The sequence below is a fragment of the Thunnus maccoyii genome, chromosome 14 (assembly GCF_910596095.1).
Source record: "Thunnus maccoyii chromosome 14, fThuMac1.1, whole genome shotgun sequence".
Lineage (NCBI taxonomy): Eukaryota > Metazoa > Chordata > Actinopteri > Scombriformes > Scombridae > Thunnus > Thunnus maccoyii.
Genome location: NC_056546.1, coordinates 16,475,648 through 16,492,569, shown reverse-complemented (window position 1 = coordinate 16,492,569; position 16,922 = coordinate 16,475,648). Strand labels below are relative to the sequence as shown.

At 41.8% G+C, this 16,922-nt stretch overlaps 2 protein-coding genes across 3 annotated transcripts in view; one reads left to right on the top strand and one right to left on the bottom strand.

Annotated features, from left to right (window-relative positions):
* golga7bb (golgin A7 family, member Bb) overlaps positions 1 to 16,922 on the bottom strand; it is a 223,120-nt gene that overhangs the window by 142,588 nt on the left and 63,610 nt on the right. The window contains exon 4 of the mRNA XM_042432737.1: positions 12,537 to 12,652. Coding sequence (XP_042288671.1) covers positions 12,537 to 12,652 — 116 coding nt within the window. The remainder of the gene's footprint in view (positions 1 to 12,536; positions 12,653 to 16,922) is intronic.
* zgc:171482 (zinc finger protein) overlaps positions 1 to 16,922 on the top strand; it is a 58,849-nt gene that overhangs the window by 19,077 nt on the left and 22,850 nt on the right. For both annotated transcript variants that reach the window (XR_006099843.1, XM_042432739.1), the window contains exons 3-4: positions 3,194 to 3,286; positions 9,774 to 9,951. Coding sequence is in view for 1 of the 2 variants with exons in the window: in XM_042432739.1 (XP_042288673.1) it covers positions 3,194 to 3,286; positions 9,774 to 9,951 (271 nt within the window). In the remaining variant the exon portion in view is untranslated. The remainder of the gene's footprint in view (positions 1 to 3,193; positions 3,287 to 9,773; positions 9,952 to 16,922) is intronic.

Here is a 16,922-nt window from a genome sequence, read left to right as displayed (position 1 = left end):
CGCTTTTAGCCCATATCCCAGAGCCATCAACTACATGACCATTTATACACCTCTAAACACGAGCATACACTCAGGCACACAAACACACGCACACACACGCTCTGACAAAATGCATTAAAGTAGTCTGACAAGTGAGGAGGCATGTGAGGTAAGGGGGGGTCTTGTCCCGGGGGCAGACGATCCAATCGAAGCACTGGAGCAGCAAGTACAGTGTCTTGTCAGAGTCTCCCGTTCGCCTGTTCCGCCATGATATAAATTTAGTACGTTTTCATCTACAAAACATAATTTCAAAAATCGCACCAATAAACAGTTAAATGATTCCCTCGGGAATTCCAGCTCTGGATCGAGCCATTTTAATACATCTAATAAAGAGTCTGTGATTTTGATTTAATCATATCCATCTCTCATCAATCCAATACACATATTTCTCCCTCAGCGCTTAATAATAATTACAATCTTGACTATTACGCCGACACTCTGTGTTACAATAATGTGTATTTGACTAAAGATGCGGCAGTAAAGATACAATGCCTGTGTTAATAGTGTCAACACTTGCTCATGGAAAATTGCACCAGCAGTGGAATTTATAGATAATAATAGATGTTATATAGTAGGGAGTGAAGGTCAGAGCTTGCCAATAAAATGATATATACAGAGCAAGATAGCTGTGTCAACCTTGTACACAATCACACAGGGGCGTCTTAACACATTCACATGCAATGTAATCTTCCTCCTGCAGTGTACATCCAGTGATTTTCATTGTTCTTCAGTAAAGTGACAGTTAGCAGCTTCAAGGACAACTCGCTGTTCTTTCATGTAAACCCTACTGTATAGTTCTGCTTATTATAGCTCAGAGACTTGAGTGTAAAGCTCTCTGATGGAGACAGACAAAAACATAGTCAGGTGGGGCTAAAATACAACATTGTTTGCTTTTTAAAAAAAAACATTTTTGCTTATATTCTATTAATTATTGATTTCAAATTTAATCTTTAAAAAGTCATTTTACTGTAATCTGAGTAGAGCTGCGACGATTAGTCAATTAATCAATTAGTTGACTGACAGAAAATTTATCAGCAAATGTTTTGATAATCAATTAGTCTTTTTTTTAAGCAAAAATGTACTGGTTCCAGCCTCTCAAATGTGATGATTTCATTCTTTTCTTTGTCATACAGACGTGGCCAAAATTATTGATACCCTTGCATTTTGTTATAATAATGCTACAGTCACCCTGAACAGTGTTGAAATTAAAATAGATTTTATTATCAATGCATGTCTGTGTTTGATTTGCAGTGGAACAAAACAAAAAAGTTGTGAAAATAAATGAATTCATTCTTATTCCACAGAGACATTCTAAAATAGCCCGGACAAAATTATTGGTACCCTTTAGAAGTTGTAAGACATAATTGATTTGAAGTGAAACTTTAAGCAGACTATTGTGTTTTAATTAGGTCCACAGGTGTTTCCAATCTTATAATCATTCATGCAGCCAGTTTAAAAGGAGAAAATTACTCACTCTGATGTTTTGTGCCACTGTGTGCATCACATTGAACATGGAAAAGTGAAGTAAAACTAGAGAGTGGTCTGAAGACAGACTTTTAGAAAAAAGGTAATAGCCAAGCATGGTCAACGTAAAGGTTACAAGACCATTTCCAAAGAGCTTGTTGTTCCTGTGACCACTGTTGCCAACATTATTAAGAAGTTTAAGGCCAATTGAACTATAGCCAACATCTCTGTATGTGGTCACAAGAGGAAAATTGGCCTCAGATTGAACAGAGGGATTGCTTGATTGGTCGAGAACGAACCAAGGAAAACTTCAATACAGATCCAAGCTTCTTCAAGTTAAAGGTACAATAGTTTCAAGTTGCACCATCCGTCAATGTCTGAATGAAAATGGACTCCATGGTAGAAGAGCCAGGAAGACCCCACTTCTAAGAGGAGAGACAAAAAAAGCCAGACTGGACTTTGCCAAAAGGCAATTTGACAAGCCACAGTCCTTCTGGGGAATGTGCTTTGGGCAGATGAAAGGAAATTAGAACTTTTTGGTAAATCACACCAACCCTATGTTTACAGAAGAAAAAATTAAGCCTTCAAAGAAAAGAACACCATAACTACTGTGAAACATAGCGGAGGCTCAGTGATGTTTTGGGGTTCTTTTGCTGCCTTGAATCTGTGCAGGACAAAATGTAATCAGAAGACTATCAAGGCATTTTGGAGCGAAACATACAGCCCAGCGTCAGAAAGCTGTGTCGTAGTTGCAGGTCATGGGTCTTCCAGCAGGATAATGAGCCCATACATACATCAGAAAGCACCCAAGAGTGGATGAGAGGAAAACACTGGACCGTTCTGAAGCGGCCTGCTATGGATCCTGATCTGAATCTCATTGAACATCTGTGGAAAGAGTTGAAACTTGCAATTGGGAGACAGCACCCATCAAACCTGAGAGAACTGGAGCAGTTTGCTCAAGAAGATTGGGCCAAACTACCAGTGGAGAAGTGCAGAAACCTTATTCAGAGTTACAGAAAGCGCTTGACTGCACTTATTGCCTCCAAAGGCTGTGCTACAAAATATTAAGTTAAGGGTACCAATATTTTTGGCCATTTCCATTTGTTTTATTGTATTAAATAATATTTTAAGTTGTAAATCAAAAGCAAAGTTTCAGTTATATTCAATGTGAAATAAAGAATGATATATACCATATACTTCTGTCAGTTTCAACTTAATACAGAGAAAATTTAGTTTAAAAAAAAAAAAAAGGTGAAAGGGTACCAATATTTTCAGCCATGTCTGTACATGATACTAAACTGAATATCTTTGGATTTTAGACTGTGGTCAAACAAAACAAGACATTTGAAGGTGTTACCTTTGACTCTGGTAAATTATAACAGCCATTTTTCACTATAGTACAATGCCAGTATGTTCAAGTGAAGCAAAGAGCTCTCATCTCCCCCCACCTCCTCCTCTACCCAACATCTTACCCCGAAAGCTGAGGCTGGCCCAGGCCATTAGTCACCTAGCCGGGGGCAAAATGTCTGCTAGCATCATCAGCTGAAACAGAGATAAAAGCTCTGAGGGAGGTGCCAAGATGGAGTGACAGTCATTGATTTTTTTCCACTTGGTTCACTTGATAAAATAAAACTCAGTTCACTGGCTGACACTCTTACTCTCTCTCTCTTTTTGTCTCTCTCTCTCTCAGAGTAAGAAACATGCCAACAAGGTGCGTCTGTTCTACATGCTTCACCCTGAAGATGGAGGACCACCTTCCAAGAGACTGAGGCCAGATAACCCAGTATGCTGTCACTGAGTGTGTGTGCCTGTGTTGCATGTTAATGAGATTTTCTTCCTCCAAATTAGAATCGCTAACCCGAACTGTAGTACCAGTTAGCACATTAGTGGGAGGACAAATATTTGCCTGCTGACATGTGTGAATGTGCAGCATGTCTTCATGTCCTTGATCATATATAAACAACAAAAGACCAGAGTTTACTTTCTTCAGTATAATCCTCTACTATCCCTGTCCACTTTCAGGCTTGGCCGTGGCAGCCAAGTGCTCATGGGAGTATTTGTTTGATCTTTTGTGTGTATTTGTGTGTGTCTGTGTGCTCAGATTCCCCCCAAGAGAGGTTGTGCCTTAGCTCTGGTGTTTCTGGTAAGGTTTAGCAGAGGCATACACCGCCAAGTAGTTCTATATCTGACTACTGCAGGCCATGGCTAGAGAGGTCAGTGCATTAATGACGTCTGTTATTTCGTGGGTTCCGCTCTGCAATTGTAGCAAATGCTGAAGTTGCATTTGCATCCTCTGCGAATTGTTAGGCTTCGAACCGTGCTGCTATTTTTCTGTTGATTTAATTATGACTTTGTGGGTCTTTGCGTGTTTACATCTGTTTTTGTATGTGTGTGTGTGTGTGTGTGTGTGGTGAGAGAGTGAGAGAGAAACAGTAAGTTACAGACAGAAATGGAAAGAGAAGTGTGAACGTAATGGACTATTGTGAAGAAGGCACTTTACCATAGTACATTGTGTGCCCCATTTATCCTGCAAGCCCATAAGTCCCACATGGCACAATACACACACACACACACACTCACGACACATACAGTATACACTTTGAGGACACAGCTGGTGGAAAATTAAATCTTATCAAACTAACTGACAAATCTAGCTGTGCCAGAAAGAGGGAGAGAGGGGAGGGGAGGAGGGCGTGAGAGGAGGGGAGAGATGGAGCATCTCCAAAGACAATGTGGTGCCAGACCAAAGACCTTGGGCTGCAGTTTTAGGGCCAATTACCTCGGCATGGCAATGACCCTCTGTCCTCGGACAAGAAATTCAAACTATTGATTTCAGGTTGCACTTGACGAAAGAGCAATGCAGAGTTTAAAACCCTGACAAATTTGGTATGTTTGAGGCTGCGAGCAGACATCTTCAAAAGGAAACAGATTAAAGGTTTTTTTTTTTCCAGTTTCAGTTTCTGTCAATTAAATCCAGCAAGGCAAAAGCATAAAGACAGGTCTGTTTAATAGTTTAAAATGTAAGGAGCCAGTTCAACTATCTGTGGTAGGAGCTGTCTGTATGTCACATGACAGCTACAGTATCATGTATCTGTTTACTGCTTTAGACCACACATGTTGATAGACTCACGCTATGTTTTGGCATGTCTAGGACTGACCTAGACTTGATTGTTTCAAATTTTACTATATATAATATTCCTTATGTCCATGGGTGGATTAGTCCCCTCACAGTTCTGTCACATGTAGTGTCCCTCGAGGCTCCATCCTCGCACCATTTCATCATGTCTCTTTGCATAACTATATTAACTATAATCTAGATCCATCGTTTTACCCTTGTAACAAAAATTAGACCACTGAAGTCCAATCTAAAAGAAAAAGGAGAAAAAAAATCAAGTAAATTCAACATTTTTGAAGGACTAAACTAAACTGGGAAGCAAATGGATTTAAAAAACAAAAAAATGTAAATGATGTCATATTGTGAGACTCCTGCTGGGCACCTGCTTGTGGAATCTTGTTTCTTAACACAAGCTGTAAAATAAGACATAAAAAGGTGATGCATGTGCACCACACTGCATACACTCATGAAGTTGGCATGTCCAGGGCACATGGGTTTACACACACACACACACACACACACACACACACACACATACACACATACACACACAGATACACACACACATACTGTGGAAATATACACACCTGCGTCTCCATCTGTCTCCCTAAGTGAGTAAGACATGACTCAGCCCCTCCTGGCTTCCACCTCATATGGGACACTAAATACACACACCACGTGCACATGCACACACTTCATCCACCATACTGTAACATACTGTGAGCACCGCAGCTAGTACTTTGTTCCTAACCTTTCACACAGAGATGTGACATTGATTATCTGACAATGCTTGAAAACTGATGTAAGATGAGCGGTTCTCGTGAGATGAAATTCTTCACCTTTCAATTTGGGATGAACTTTTCTCTTTTCATCTCTTTCATCTTTTTTTTTTTTTTTTTTGCTCCCAGGGGAAGTTTTGCACATCCCTTCTCTGCACTTCATCTGAGTGTTTTTTTTTTCCTCCTCCCTTCTGTTCTCGCACTGATTGACATGGTGCAGTCCAATGGGAACGGCAGAAAGGGATTTTTCTGTGGAGTGAATGAAATGCCAGCGTCTACCCACTATAAAATGCCATACCTTGAGCTTTGTGTGTCTGTTTGTGTTCGTGTGCGGAGGTGAAAGTGTTTGTCACAGAACCAAGGTAGAGAAAGTAGGTCGCGAAGGTGCTCCTAGATGAAAGGGGAGGGGGGGGGGGGGGGGCTTGATCCGTTTTTCTCCCCTATTCTCCACCCTGCTCTTTATTTCCATCTCTCCGTCTGTGCAGATTTCTACCTGTGCAAAGGGCAGCGGATTAAAAAATGCTTCTCCCCCTTGCCTTTTATTCTTCACTAATGCTGTATTTGCACCGTAGTTCCTTTCAATTTACACTTTCAGTCGTTCTTCAAACTCCAAATGAGTGCGTCTGTTTCCCTGCGCTGCTTCATGTGTATATTTAGCAATGTTTCCCACAGCGCCTCGACACAGAGCAGTGGAAGAAATAAGGAGGAGCAGAGAGATAGCAAAACAGAAGGAGAGGAAGATAAACACAGCTAATTAGGAGTCTATTGTTAGGTGCATAAGCAGGATGAAACCACCCAAACACAAAATATTCAGAGATACAGACATCATTGTCAGGCAGCGGATAAACAAACGTACATACGGCATCCACACATACAAACACACACAACAATTAGGTTGCTTGCAAACCGGTCTCAACAGGTGGGTGCTGTGTGACAGGTAGAGACAGTGAATGACGAAACAGAGAGGAAGATGGAAATGAGCGCGGGTAGAAATCTGGAAAATCAGAAATTTAAGAAACAGAAAGGTTGATGACATTCAGCGGAGACACACGAAGGAGGAAAACAGTGAGTCAGAGATGCGGCTTATTGTTGAAAGTAGAATGGCGGTTGTAATGAGCTGACAATTATTCATATGTCAGTCATCCACACACACTTGAGATTGTTTAAAAACTTTTCCTGCACTGTGACTAAATCCCTGGTGAAACATCTGTTATTGTGAGACAGGATTTGCATTGCCTTTCTTCTTTCAAGTACAGTAGATGATGTTTTGTGTTTCGGTCCCATCTCTGTCTATGGCTTCTTTTACTTTTCCATGTGTTTTGACAGGTGAGACCACTGCAGGTTTCCACAGGGAATCGTCTCAGCCTGTTTGTCCTCAGCCCCCCCCCCAAAAAAAAAACCACTACGCAGTAGTGGGACATCAGGCTCACTACGGTTGATTTTCCCTCATCCTGGTACAACAAGATCTCGGTAGAGCGAACAGCAGCGTTGCCCATGGGAGAGGAGAGGTAGACAGAGTAGGCAAGGGGGGGAAGTAGAGAGAAAGAACAACAGGATGAATAGTGAAGGAGATGAGAGGAGGAGCAGAAAGTACACATTAGAGAGGAGGTGAAAAAGAACGAGGAGAGATGATAATAAGGGAGCTGAAATGTAGGCGAAAGTGGGGGATGGGTGGAGTGAGGGAGGAAACTTTTCCTGAGAGGAGAGAGAAAAGAGAAGAAGTGAGACTCATCCTCATGGGCACTGTGGCTCCCCTGATACAAGCGTGAATAAAGAACATGCGATAAATATAGATGAGCTGTTTTTACTTTACATACAGACGCACAAATCAACATGCACACACATTATCTTCCTGGCAAAATGAGACAATGCTCCACCGTGACAATACAGCACAATACGTTTAATTTGTACCTACAGAGAAGGAGAAGGAAAGTGAGTTAGAGATGGAGATGGAGGGTGGAGGTGGAGGGGGGGGTGCAGTTCGGAGCAAGCCTTTAACAGGATCACAGCGGGGACAGACACGGGGGAGGACAGGAGGGGAGGCTGGAGAGGGGGAAGGAGGAGAGGTGGCAGTGAGGCCCTGCCAATACAGATAAATATTTCATCCTATAACACACAGAGTCACTGAGACTGGTGCCCAGAGGGGGAGGGAGGACGCAGGGAGAGGGAGAGAGAGAGAGAGATAGAGAGAGAGGGGCTGAGAGTGAAGGAAAGGCAAAGAGAGAAAAAAGCAAGAGAAGAAGAGAGTGAGAGAGGAAAAAAGGAGAGAGAAGAAAATAACAAGAGAGAGATGGGACAGCTGAGAGACAAAGCTAAGCCTGGAAGGTAAAGGTGTCCTTAACTCTCACATCCACTGACTCTGATGCTAACCAGGGCTGACACAAGACACACACATGCACGCGCAAATTCACACACACACACACACGCGCATGCACGCGTCCACAAAGACACACCCACACACCCAGATATGGTGTCGCAGACACTTTTCTATTATTGTCCTCTCTCTCCCCACGACTGAGGTTTTTCTCCTTCAACTCGACTTGACACCTGGATTAGAGAGAGCGCTGGTGTGAAAAGACAATAAAGAAAGAAGGAAAGAAAGAAGTGCAAACAGGAGAGGCAGAGAAAAGAGAAAAAAGCTTGGATGAACAGCGAGAAGGTAGAAGTTCAATGCGAGCAGAGAGAAGAAGAAAGTGTGAAATACTGCTACTCTTAGTGTACTCTCATTGTGAAACACAATTGATATATATTTTTAAATTAATATATTGTCCATGCTGTCAAACATATTTAAGTATGTGGACGCCCAAACATAACACCCATATGTTTTTGTTAATCGTCGATTTCTAAAACCATGAGCATTAATCTGCTGCTATAACAGCCTCCTCTCTTCGCCCTCATCCAATCACAAGAACATCAGTGAATCCAGGCTCTGATACTGGGTGATTGGGCCTGTCTCACAGTTTGTGTGTCAGTTCATCTTAAAGGTTTTGGATGATTGTTGAGGTCAGAGCTCTGTGCAGACCACTTAGGGTTTTCCACACCAAACTGGTAAAATCATTACTGGACCTCGTTTTGTACATGGGAGCCATAGACTGAATATAAAGATGTACGTAGCGAGGTGCGAAGTCAGCTAGTTTGAAGCCCAGAGTTGTAGTTTATGGTTGCGGTGCCATCTTTTCCATTTGGAGCCAGGACCTTCCAAATAAGGTGTGCGGAGTCACACGCTCTTGAAACACGCCCCAAAGCGCGTAACATTGAACTGACCAAAATATTGTGGCAATGGTCTGATTCAGTGTGAGCCCCAGGCGGCAGACATCAAAGCCTACATTAAGTCTTCAAATCTTCAATCTAACGGAGCAAAAAAAATTCCAAAATGACCATCATTTAGTAGTTGCAGCCATAATGATTTGTTAAAAAAAATTATTGACTTAATATTTCTAGATAGAAGCTGACGATTTTTGAATGGGAGTTAATTGAAGTCAGGGACTTTCTGGAGCCAGAATCTAGCGGCTGTGGTAACATTGCACTTAAAGGTGCTTTCACATTGGCTTCAGCCTCGAGCCGTGGTAGTTGCTGCTTGATGGGAGCATTGTCATGGTAAATCACAAAGGTTTTTGTCAAAAAGAAAAAGAAAAAAAGAGTGCAGTTGGAGTTTCTGTAAGTATATATTTGAAATGCTTCCTCAATGTACAAACATTTTCTGCTTGTTGAAGTTAAAGTTTACGGGCAAATGCCACAATTCCATCAATCGTTCCTTTGTTAAGTTTTCTGAAAATTTGTGAATTTGAGTCATTTTCATGACCCCTCATCATTTCATGCTGCCTGCAGTAAATGCCACTCTGGTTTTATACAGTATTTTTAGATTTTTCAACATAGTGATGAGCAGGGACAAGCAGAGATAGAGAAAACAGCTAGAGAGAGAGAGGGAGGAATATTGCTTGATTTCTCTATGTATGTGTGTGTATTTGTGTGCATGAGCGTGTGTGTGTGTGTGTGTTTGTACACTTGTGTCAATCAGGCAGTTGGTCTTTTTGTTTGTGTTCCCTCTCTGGAGGGAGCAACTCCCCCTCATCATTAGTAATGAACCAGCAGCGGTGAAAGGGCCAAGCCACAATCTCAGCCCAGAGAGACAGATGAATATTTGATCAGCGTGTGTGTGTGTGTGTGTGAGAGTGTGTGTGTCACAAAGTGCAAAGTGTACATCTTTCCATTTCTCATCTCTTCTCTCCTTTTCTCACCTTCACTTCTCTTTGCCTTGCTTTTCACATCATTCCTTTCATCACCTCCACTCATCTCTTTTCCTTTTCACCCCCCCACCCCACCATGGTCCATTTTTCTTCCTTAACTCTTCTCCTCTCCCTCCTCTCCTCCTGCAGGACTGTGCAGAGACAGAGGTGGACAGGAACAAGTGCTGTACATTGTGTAACATGTTCTTCACCTCTGCCATTGTGGCCCAGTCCCACTACCAGGGCAAAACCCACGCCAAGAGAGTCCGCCTGGTGCTGGGGGAGCCGACCAACCTACCCACAGCAATGACCAGCCCTACGAACACAGGTATCTCACACCTTCTGCCTCTTTCCTGATCTAGGTTAGATAAATCTCGCACATTCAAACATGCTGTGTTTGAGCCATGTGTGTTACAGTACTTGTAGCTGTTAGTGCACTGATGTCAGACTGATCACAGCAGGTATACAGTGGAATAAGATGTCAAAGAAGTGAACCGGTGCATGTTCAGTTTTACAAAACAGAGAGAATAGACTACTACACTGATTCTCTGAGTCTTCAGGTCAGACTTGAAAGTGAACGCTTGACAGATCCGATCCTCTCATTGTTCTGACAACAAACTGGTACTTTGGTGATCAACCCTTTCAGCCCCAGCAAATCAATACTTCTATTGGATTCCAATTGTGATGCTTGTACACAGAGCCTCACTAAAGACCAAGGTGATTAACCTGGTCGTAAAACATGCTCTATGTCACACATCAGGATGTCAATGATTAATTGCTGTTAATAATTTAATGGATTAAAAATAATGATAATGCAGCAGACGAGGGACATGCAGTGTAACTGTCAGAAAACTGAACTGTACTATAGATTTTTTTGTAGGTGTCTCTTCATGTTTAATGAGATGGAATAACAAGTGTGCTTGCTGACTGCCCATAAGGGCCACACTAATTATAAAAAGCACCTCCCTGTCATCCAAGGAAGAAAAACATTGCAGCGTGTCTCGCTCCATTCACTGAGGCAGTCGTGTTTATGAACACTGACTGCAGCATAAAGTTGTGAAGTTCACGGTGGCTGTATGATTTAGCTAGCTATCTGAGGCTCATATTACCGTCTCGAACAGAAGCAGCGAGCAGCTGCTCGGTTAACGCAGGCTGGGAGCTGAATGTCAGACAGCAGAGAGCAGCGCTGTAGCTACGGCGCTAACAGCTTCCAACAAAATCAAAACTTAAATGTTGAAATATAAGTGATACTTCCCTGCTCCGAGTATAAATGCATTTTAGCAGTGGCAAGTTGAAGCAACAATATATGTGCATCTCCGGACTGTTCCAGCTGAGCAGCTGTTTCCAGCAGCTGGACTAACATTAGCCACAATGAACAACATCATGTAGATAAAGCATGCGTATTATTTAATATAAACCCTGTCAAACTGAACTTCCTAATGCGAAACATTATTCAATAATGTTATGGGTTATATATATATATATATATATATATGTTGAAGGCTGCAGCCTTCAACAGTAAAAATGAAGGATGAAGGAAAAATGGGTCACATTTGTTGGAATTGTTAGATATGTCCAACACATATAGTCTGATCTAATTTATGTTCGCTAATGAAGTTGGAAGTTGTGCAGCTGTTTACTGTGTTTAATACCGTAATAAACTTTAGTTGTTGGTTGATTTTAAAGTAGTATAAAGCTGCCACCACCTTTGTTAACCTGAACTGGTCCGGTGTCAGAGGCAAGAGAATATTCATACCCTAATAGGCACAGGCAGCCACCCTACGACCCTACAACACACAGCACTGTAAGTGAATTAGAATAAACAAACCCTGAGAGAAACACTGCACACAGCACCAAACAGCAATCAGTACACTGCACACTAATGGAACACAGTATCAAAATGCACATCAGTCAATAAAGACCACTCCAAACTGTAGTTAGGTCAGAACCATTTCTACCAAGAGGGGGAGGCAGAGGGCCCCCTTAGCCACCAGCGTTACCTCTTAATGGGCCCCTGGCAGGTTGTCAAATTACTAAAATCTATTTTTAAGACAGGGAGATAGAGGCCCTCCCCCACATTTTCCTCACTACAGTATTTTGGATTTTGTTGGGCCAGCTGTTGAAAAGACGGCAAAAATCGGGAGTGAGAGCTCGCAATTTGAAATGAAGTCATTATTTTGTGTTATTTAATTTATAATTCAAGTAACTTGGTGTTTACTTCATCTACTCTTTAAATTCTTAATGTACTCTGATTTTGTGTTGAACATAGGTCACATCAGTTGTTAAAAAACTGTTTTATTATGGAAAAATGTCTACCGTATTATTAATGATTAATTGATAATTAATTGTTAACGCAGCCAACTATCGATTAAGGAAATTTCCACATCACACATCTCGTGTACCTCTGCTCGCACACACCTAAATATCCAAACGTCCACTTTTTGCAACATTGAACTGAGAGCTATTTCCATTTCAGAGCATATATTTTTATATGAAGTGGATTTGTAAAGCTTTAGTCATGCTTCAGTCAAAACGTCTAGACTGGGTATCAGAGGAAAAAATGTGCCTGGAAATGCTAACATGCCAGAGGCCCAAGAGGTACAACTTTGAAGGTGAAGTGCACAGACAGACTTTAATTCATAAAGGTCTTATGATTTAAAAAAATATCTCATTATAACAAATCAAGACATCCTCAAATTGTTTTTTGTTCATGCTCATGATTGTTTAAGATTAGCGTTTTTTTTTTTTTTTTAAGTGTCAGTGCTGGTGAGTCGTCTCCAGGGGAGCTTTACATAGTAATGTGATTCAAATTGGATTCAAAGTGAAAATTCACAGAGCTATAAATGCACAATCGCTACAAAATGGAGTGTTTTAATCAAGCCCCTGAGTGACTTTTGCTAAACTTTGACCTACTTTGGAGAAGTGTCACTTCTGTACAGCCGCCACTGTGGATTTGCGCTGGTTTTGTGACAGTGGGACCTGAAGGAAAAGAAACAAGAGAACAAGAGCAAGAAAAGAGGAATAGTGACCTGGGAGAGAAGAAGAGGATTTCAGGAGAGATTAAAGTCAAAAGTAGCCTTCATGATCACTCTGAGATGAGCACTCCACCGTAGACGCACAGTCAAGCTGACAGGCTTGTGCACGCTCTGGCACAGAAACGCGATCATCAGAAACACACGTAAGCAGGATGACAGATGCATGCACGTTCATGCTACACATGCACATGGACACTAACTAACATACAGAAACACACTCAGACATATACACGCACAAACAAACCGCACAGTGAAGAGTAAACAAAGGACCATGTGTGTTGGAGAGGCCCTTGAGATGTAGAGAGCGGAGACTGTACCTGTGTGCCCTCCCCTTTCACACATCACATCCCCGCACACTCCAAACCTCCTCCTCCTCCTCCTCCTCCTCCTCCTGCACACACACTATCACACACACACACACACACACTGCCTGTGCCCCACTCCGTGAAAAACACTTACTTCTGCTCCAGTGTGCAGAAATCACAGTCGGGAGAAAAGGAAGGGTGGGAAAAACAAGGGATGGAAAAGGAAAATACATCCGAGAATCTCTCACTGTTGCTGCTCGGCACGTGCTGTTCCACGGAGGTGACAGAGCTCAGGAGCTTTACTCGTGCTCACATACACACACACACACACACACACACACACACACACAGAGACAAGAAGGCTACACCAGAGATTTTAGGATAGCCTTGAGTGAGATTAATTAATAACAAAAAAATGAAATGACAGTAAAAGAGGAGCAGGGTTTGGCTTTGTAAAGTGAGATGGTATTGTGGCGAAAGCAAACACAAGAGAAAGGGAATGTGAGTGGGTGTGGTTGGCGATGAGCAGGGACACAGCCATAGATACAGTAACTATGTGAACAGAGCCCGAAGACACATCAAGGTATGAGCAACCAATCAGCACACAGGGCTAGAGTCAAGTCAACACAGGCACACACACACACATACACACAAAAAAAAAAAAAAACAATTCACCTCACATCCATGGTCACTGGTCAACAAGTCAGGCGCACTCTTCATTTGTTATCAGTGAGCTGATGGTCGTTGTGATGTGACTCACACAGGCTTAAAAGAGTGCGCGAGTGGGCTTGTGTTCATGATATAAAATGTCTAAACGTGTGTTATTGTGGCTGTATAGTCATAGTTGGTCTAACTCTAGAGTCATTGACACATTGTAAATGGCGGATCGGCACATTTGGACATGCCATCTGGCATTACAAGCTTTCTCACACGATTTGGCTGTGGACCTAACACCCCCTCCCTGTGTTCAAATAAACAGTTTGAGCAGAGATGATTTCTTGAGTACACGTAAAGTACTGCACCTCACACAGACAGGCGGCCTATTCTGGAGCTTCATTCACACGCGCGCACACACATACGAGCTTTCACACATTTTCTCAAGCGTGGATCATGCATTCAACCCGCCACCCAAACACCCACACGCACACACAAGACACACGTGCAGCAGCACACGCACGTATGTAGTCCTCACTGCGTGAGCCACAACCGTGTCCTGTGGACATGTCAGTGCCTGTTGGCTATTAATGGGCAATCACCATGGCAACCAGTGTCATGTCATGAGTAGCAGGTCACCTGGAAGTCTGCCATTTCTCCCCACCTCCATTCCCTCACAGAGGAGAGGGAGAGGAGACGGATACAAGGGAGGGAAAGATATGAGAGAAGATGATCTAGGAAAAAAAGATGAAGCAGGGAGGTTCAGACGTACAGCAGATGTGAGTAGAAAGAGAGTTTCTAGCACTTGAAGATTGGTCCCTGGAATGCTGATGGCCTCCTCCCGACCCTCATCTGTGTTCAACAGATAATAATAGCAATAATAATAATAATCTTTATTTATAGAGCACTTTTCTAAACCCACATTACAACGTGCCTCACACAAGGCAACACCTTCAAAACAAGCAGATCATAAAAACGATTTCCAGTAGAGTAATAAGCAAATAAAACAAATCAAACCCAATGCAGTGTCGCCAGCAAAAAGGCAGTCAATAAAAAATCAAGTAAAATCAGGAAAAGCTCTCCGATAAAAGTATGTTTTAAGAAGAGATTTAAAAGAGGTCACTGATTCTGCTGACCTGATTTCCTCAGGCAGCTCGTTCCATAGCTTCAGGGCTCTGACTGCGAATGTTCTGTCACCTCTAGTTTTCAACCACGCCTCGGGAACAGATAAAAGACCTCTGCCCAAGGATCTCAGTCTACATACTGGCTCATATGCGACTAAGAGGTCAGATATGTAGCATAGAGACAGGCCATAAAGAGCCTTTAAAGTCAACGGTAAGATCTAAAAATCAATTCTAAAACATACTGGGAGCCAGCACAAGGAGGCTAATACAGGTGTGATGTGGTCATTTCTCTTGGATCTAGTTAAAAGCCTGGCGGCCGACTTCTGCACAGTCTGGAGCCGATTTATAGATTTTTTGGTTGAGGCAGGTGAAGAGGCCGTTGCAATACTCGAGGTGTGAGGAGATCAAGGCGTGTAAAATGGTCTCTGTATCTTTGAAAGATAAAACAGGTGGTATTGTGGAAATATTTCAAAGATGATAAAAACAAGACCGCACAAGTTTTGTTGTGTGCTGCTCAAAGCTTAAATTACTATCAAACCAAATGCCGAGATTCTTTGCAACAGACTGGTTGTGTTCCAACAGGGAACCAGCGGATGGCAGGATTCGTTTTGCTATGTACTAGGAACCGATTATGACGATCTATGTTTCGCTTGAGTTAAGCTGCAGAAAATTTGGTGACATCCAGTTTTTGACATCACATAGGCAGGTGTGTAGTGAACTCAGCTTGCCAGGTATATTACGCCCCTGAAAAATGGGGAGAAATAATCCCGCCAGTGATAGGGTGATGTTTCTTCAGAGAGTGTTTACTCGAATTAATCATCAAATATACATATACACAATTTGCAAATAAAATACCTACACAACAGGTCCATACTCTGCAAAACTTTGCTCTAACTTACTCACAATGTTACATACACATTCTCTTGACACTCAAAACATATAAGAAAATTATTACGACCACTTTAACAGTGTGATATACCAACAACATACCTGAATAACAGGGTGAAATAATCACAAGAGTGATAGGGTAATGTTTCCTCAGTGAGAGCAAGGAAAATACTGCGATTTCCCCAGAGTATGTGGGTGGAGACACAAGCAATTAATCTCAGGCTACCAGATTAAGACTACTTTGCAGATCACTGATAATACTATTATAGCTTAATTTTTAACAAAAAAGAATGAAATAAACAATTAATGAATTAAAGACTTTTTAGCATTTTAACATGAGTTTTTATTGTTTCTAAACCATTTTTAAACAAATCTTATAAATTGTGTCTCATGATGGTTTGATCTTTTTAACCTTATTACAGAATTTGAATCTTATTACAGACCATAAATTTACTCCTACACTTTAAACCTGTAACAGACCATTAGTGTATTATCCTTTTAATTCTCACAGGTACATCTGCGTGTCATCAGCATAACAATGAAAGGAAACTCCTTATCTATGGATAATATGTCCCAGGGGAAGCATGTGCAGAGAAAATAAAACAGGTCCCAAAACTGACCCCTGAGGGACACCATACTTGACAGGAGCAAAAGATGACTTGTGGTTATTAATGGAAACACAGAGCCTCCTGTTTAACAGGTATGAAAAGAACCATTTTAAAGTTCTACCAGATATTACTGCCCGGTACTTCAGCCTGTCAAACAGGATGCTGTGATCGAATGTGTCAAAGGCAGCGCTAAGGTCAAGAAGAACAAGGACTGAGCACATCCCGTCATCGGCAGCCATTAAAAGGTCATTAGGTCCCAGTGCTATGATGCTTGTGAAAGCCGGACTGAAATTTTTCAGAAATGTTATTATGTTCCGCTGTTAAAAGCAATTGCTTGGACATGTATTTTTCTAAAATTTTTGAGGTAGGTAGCTTGGAGATTGGTCTGTAATTGTGGGGAAGGTAGGATCCACCCCAGGTATTTTTTAAAAGAGGTTGTAATCCGGGACACAACCATTAGATAAAGAACTGTTAAAAACTGACAGGGCCTAATAGATTCAATGACTTGGAGAAAAACACTTTGTTGGTATTACTTCAACTGGCCTGGAAAACACTTTTTGTGGTAGGTGATGGACATTGGAGTATGTGCCATTAGGTGTAACAGAAGCTCTGATAGACTCTACTTTACCAATGAAGTAAGATAAAAAACATTTCACAATCAGCATCACTTTGAGCTGGGGCACAA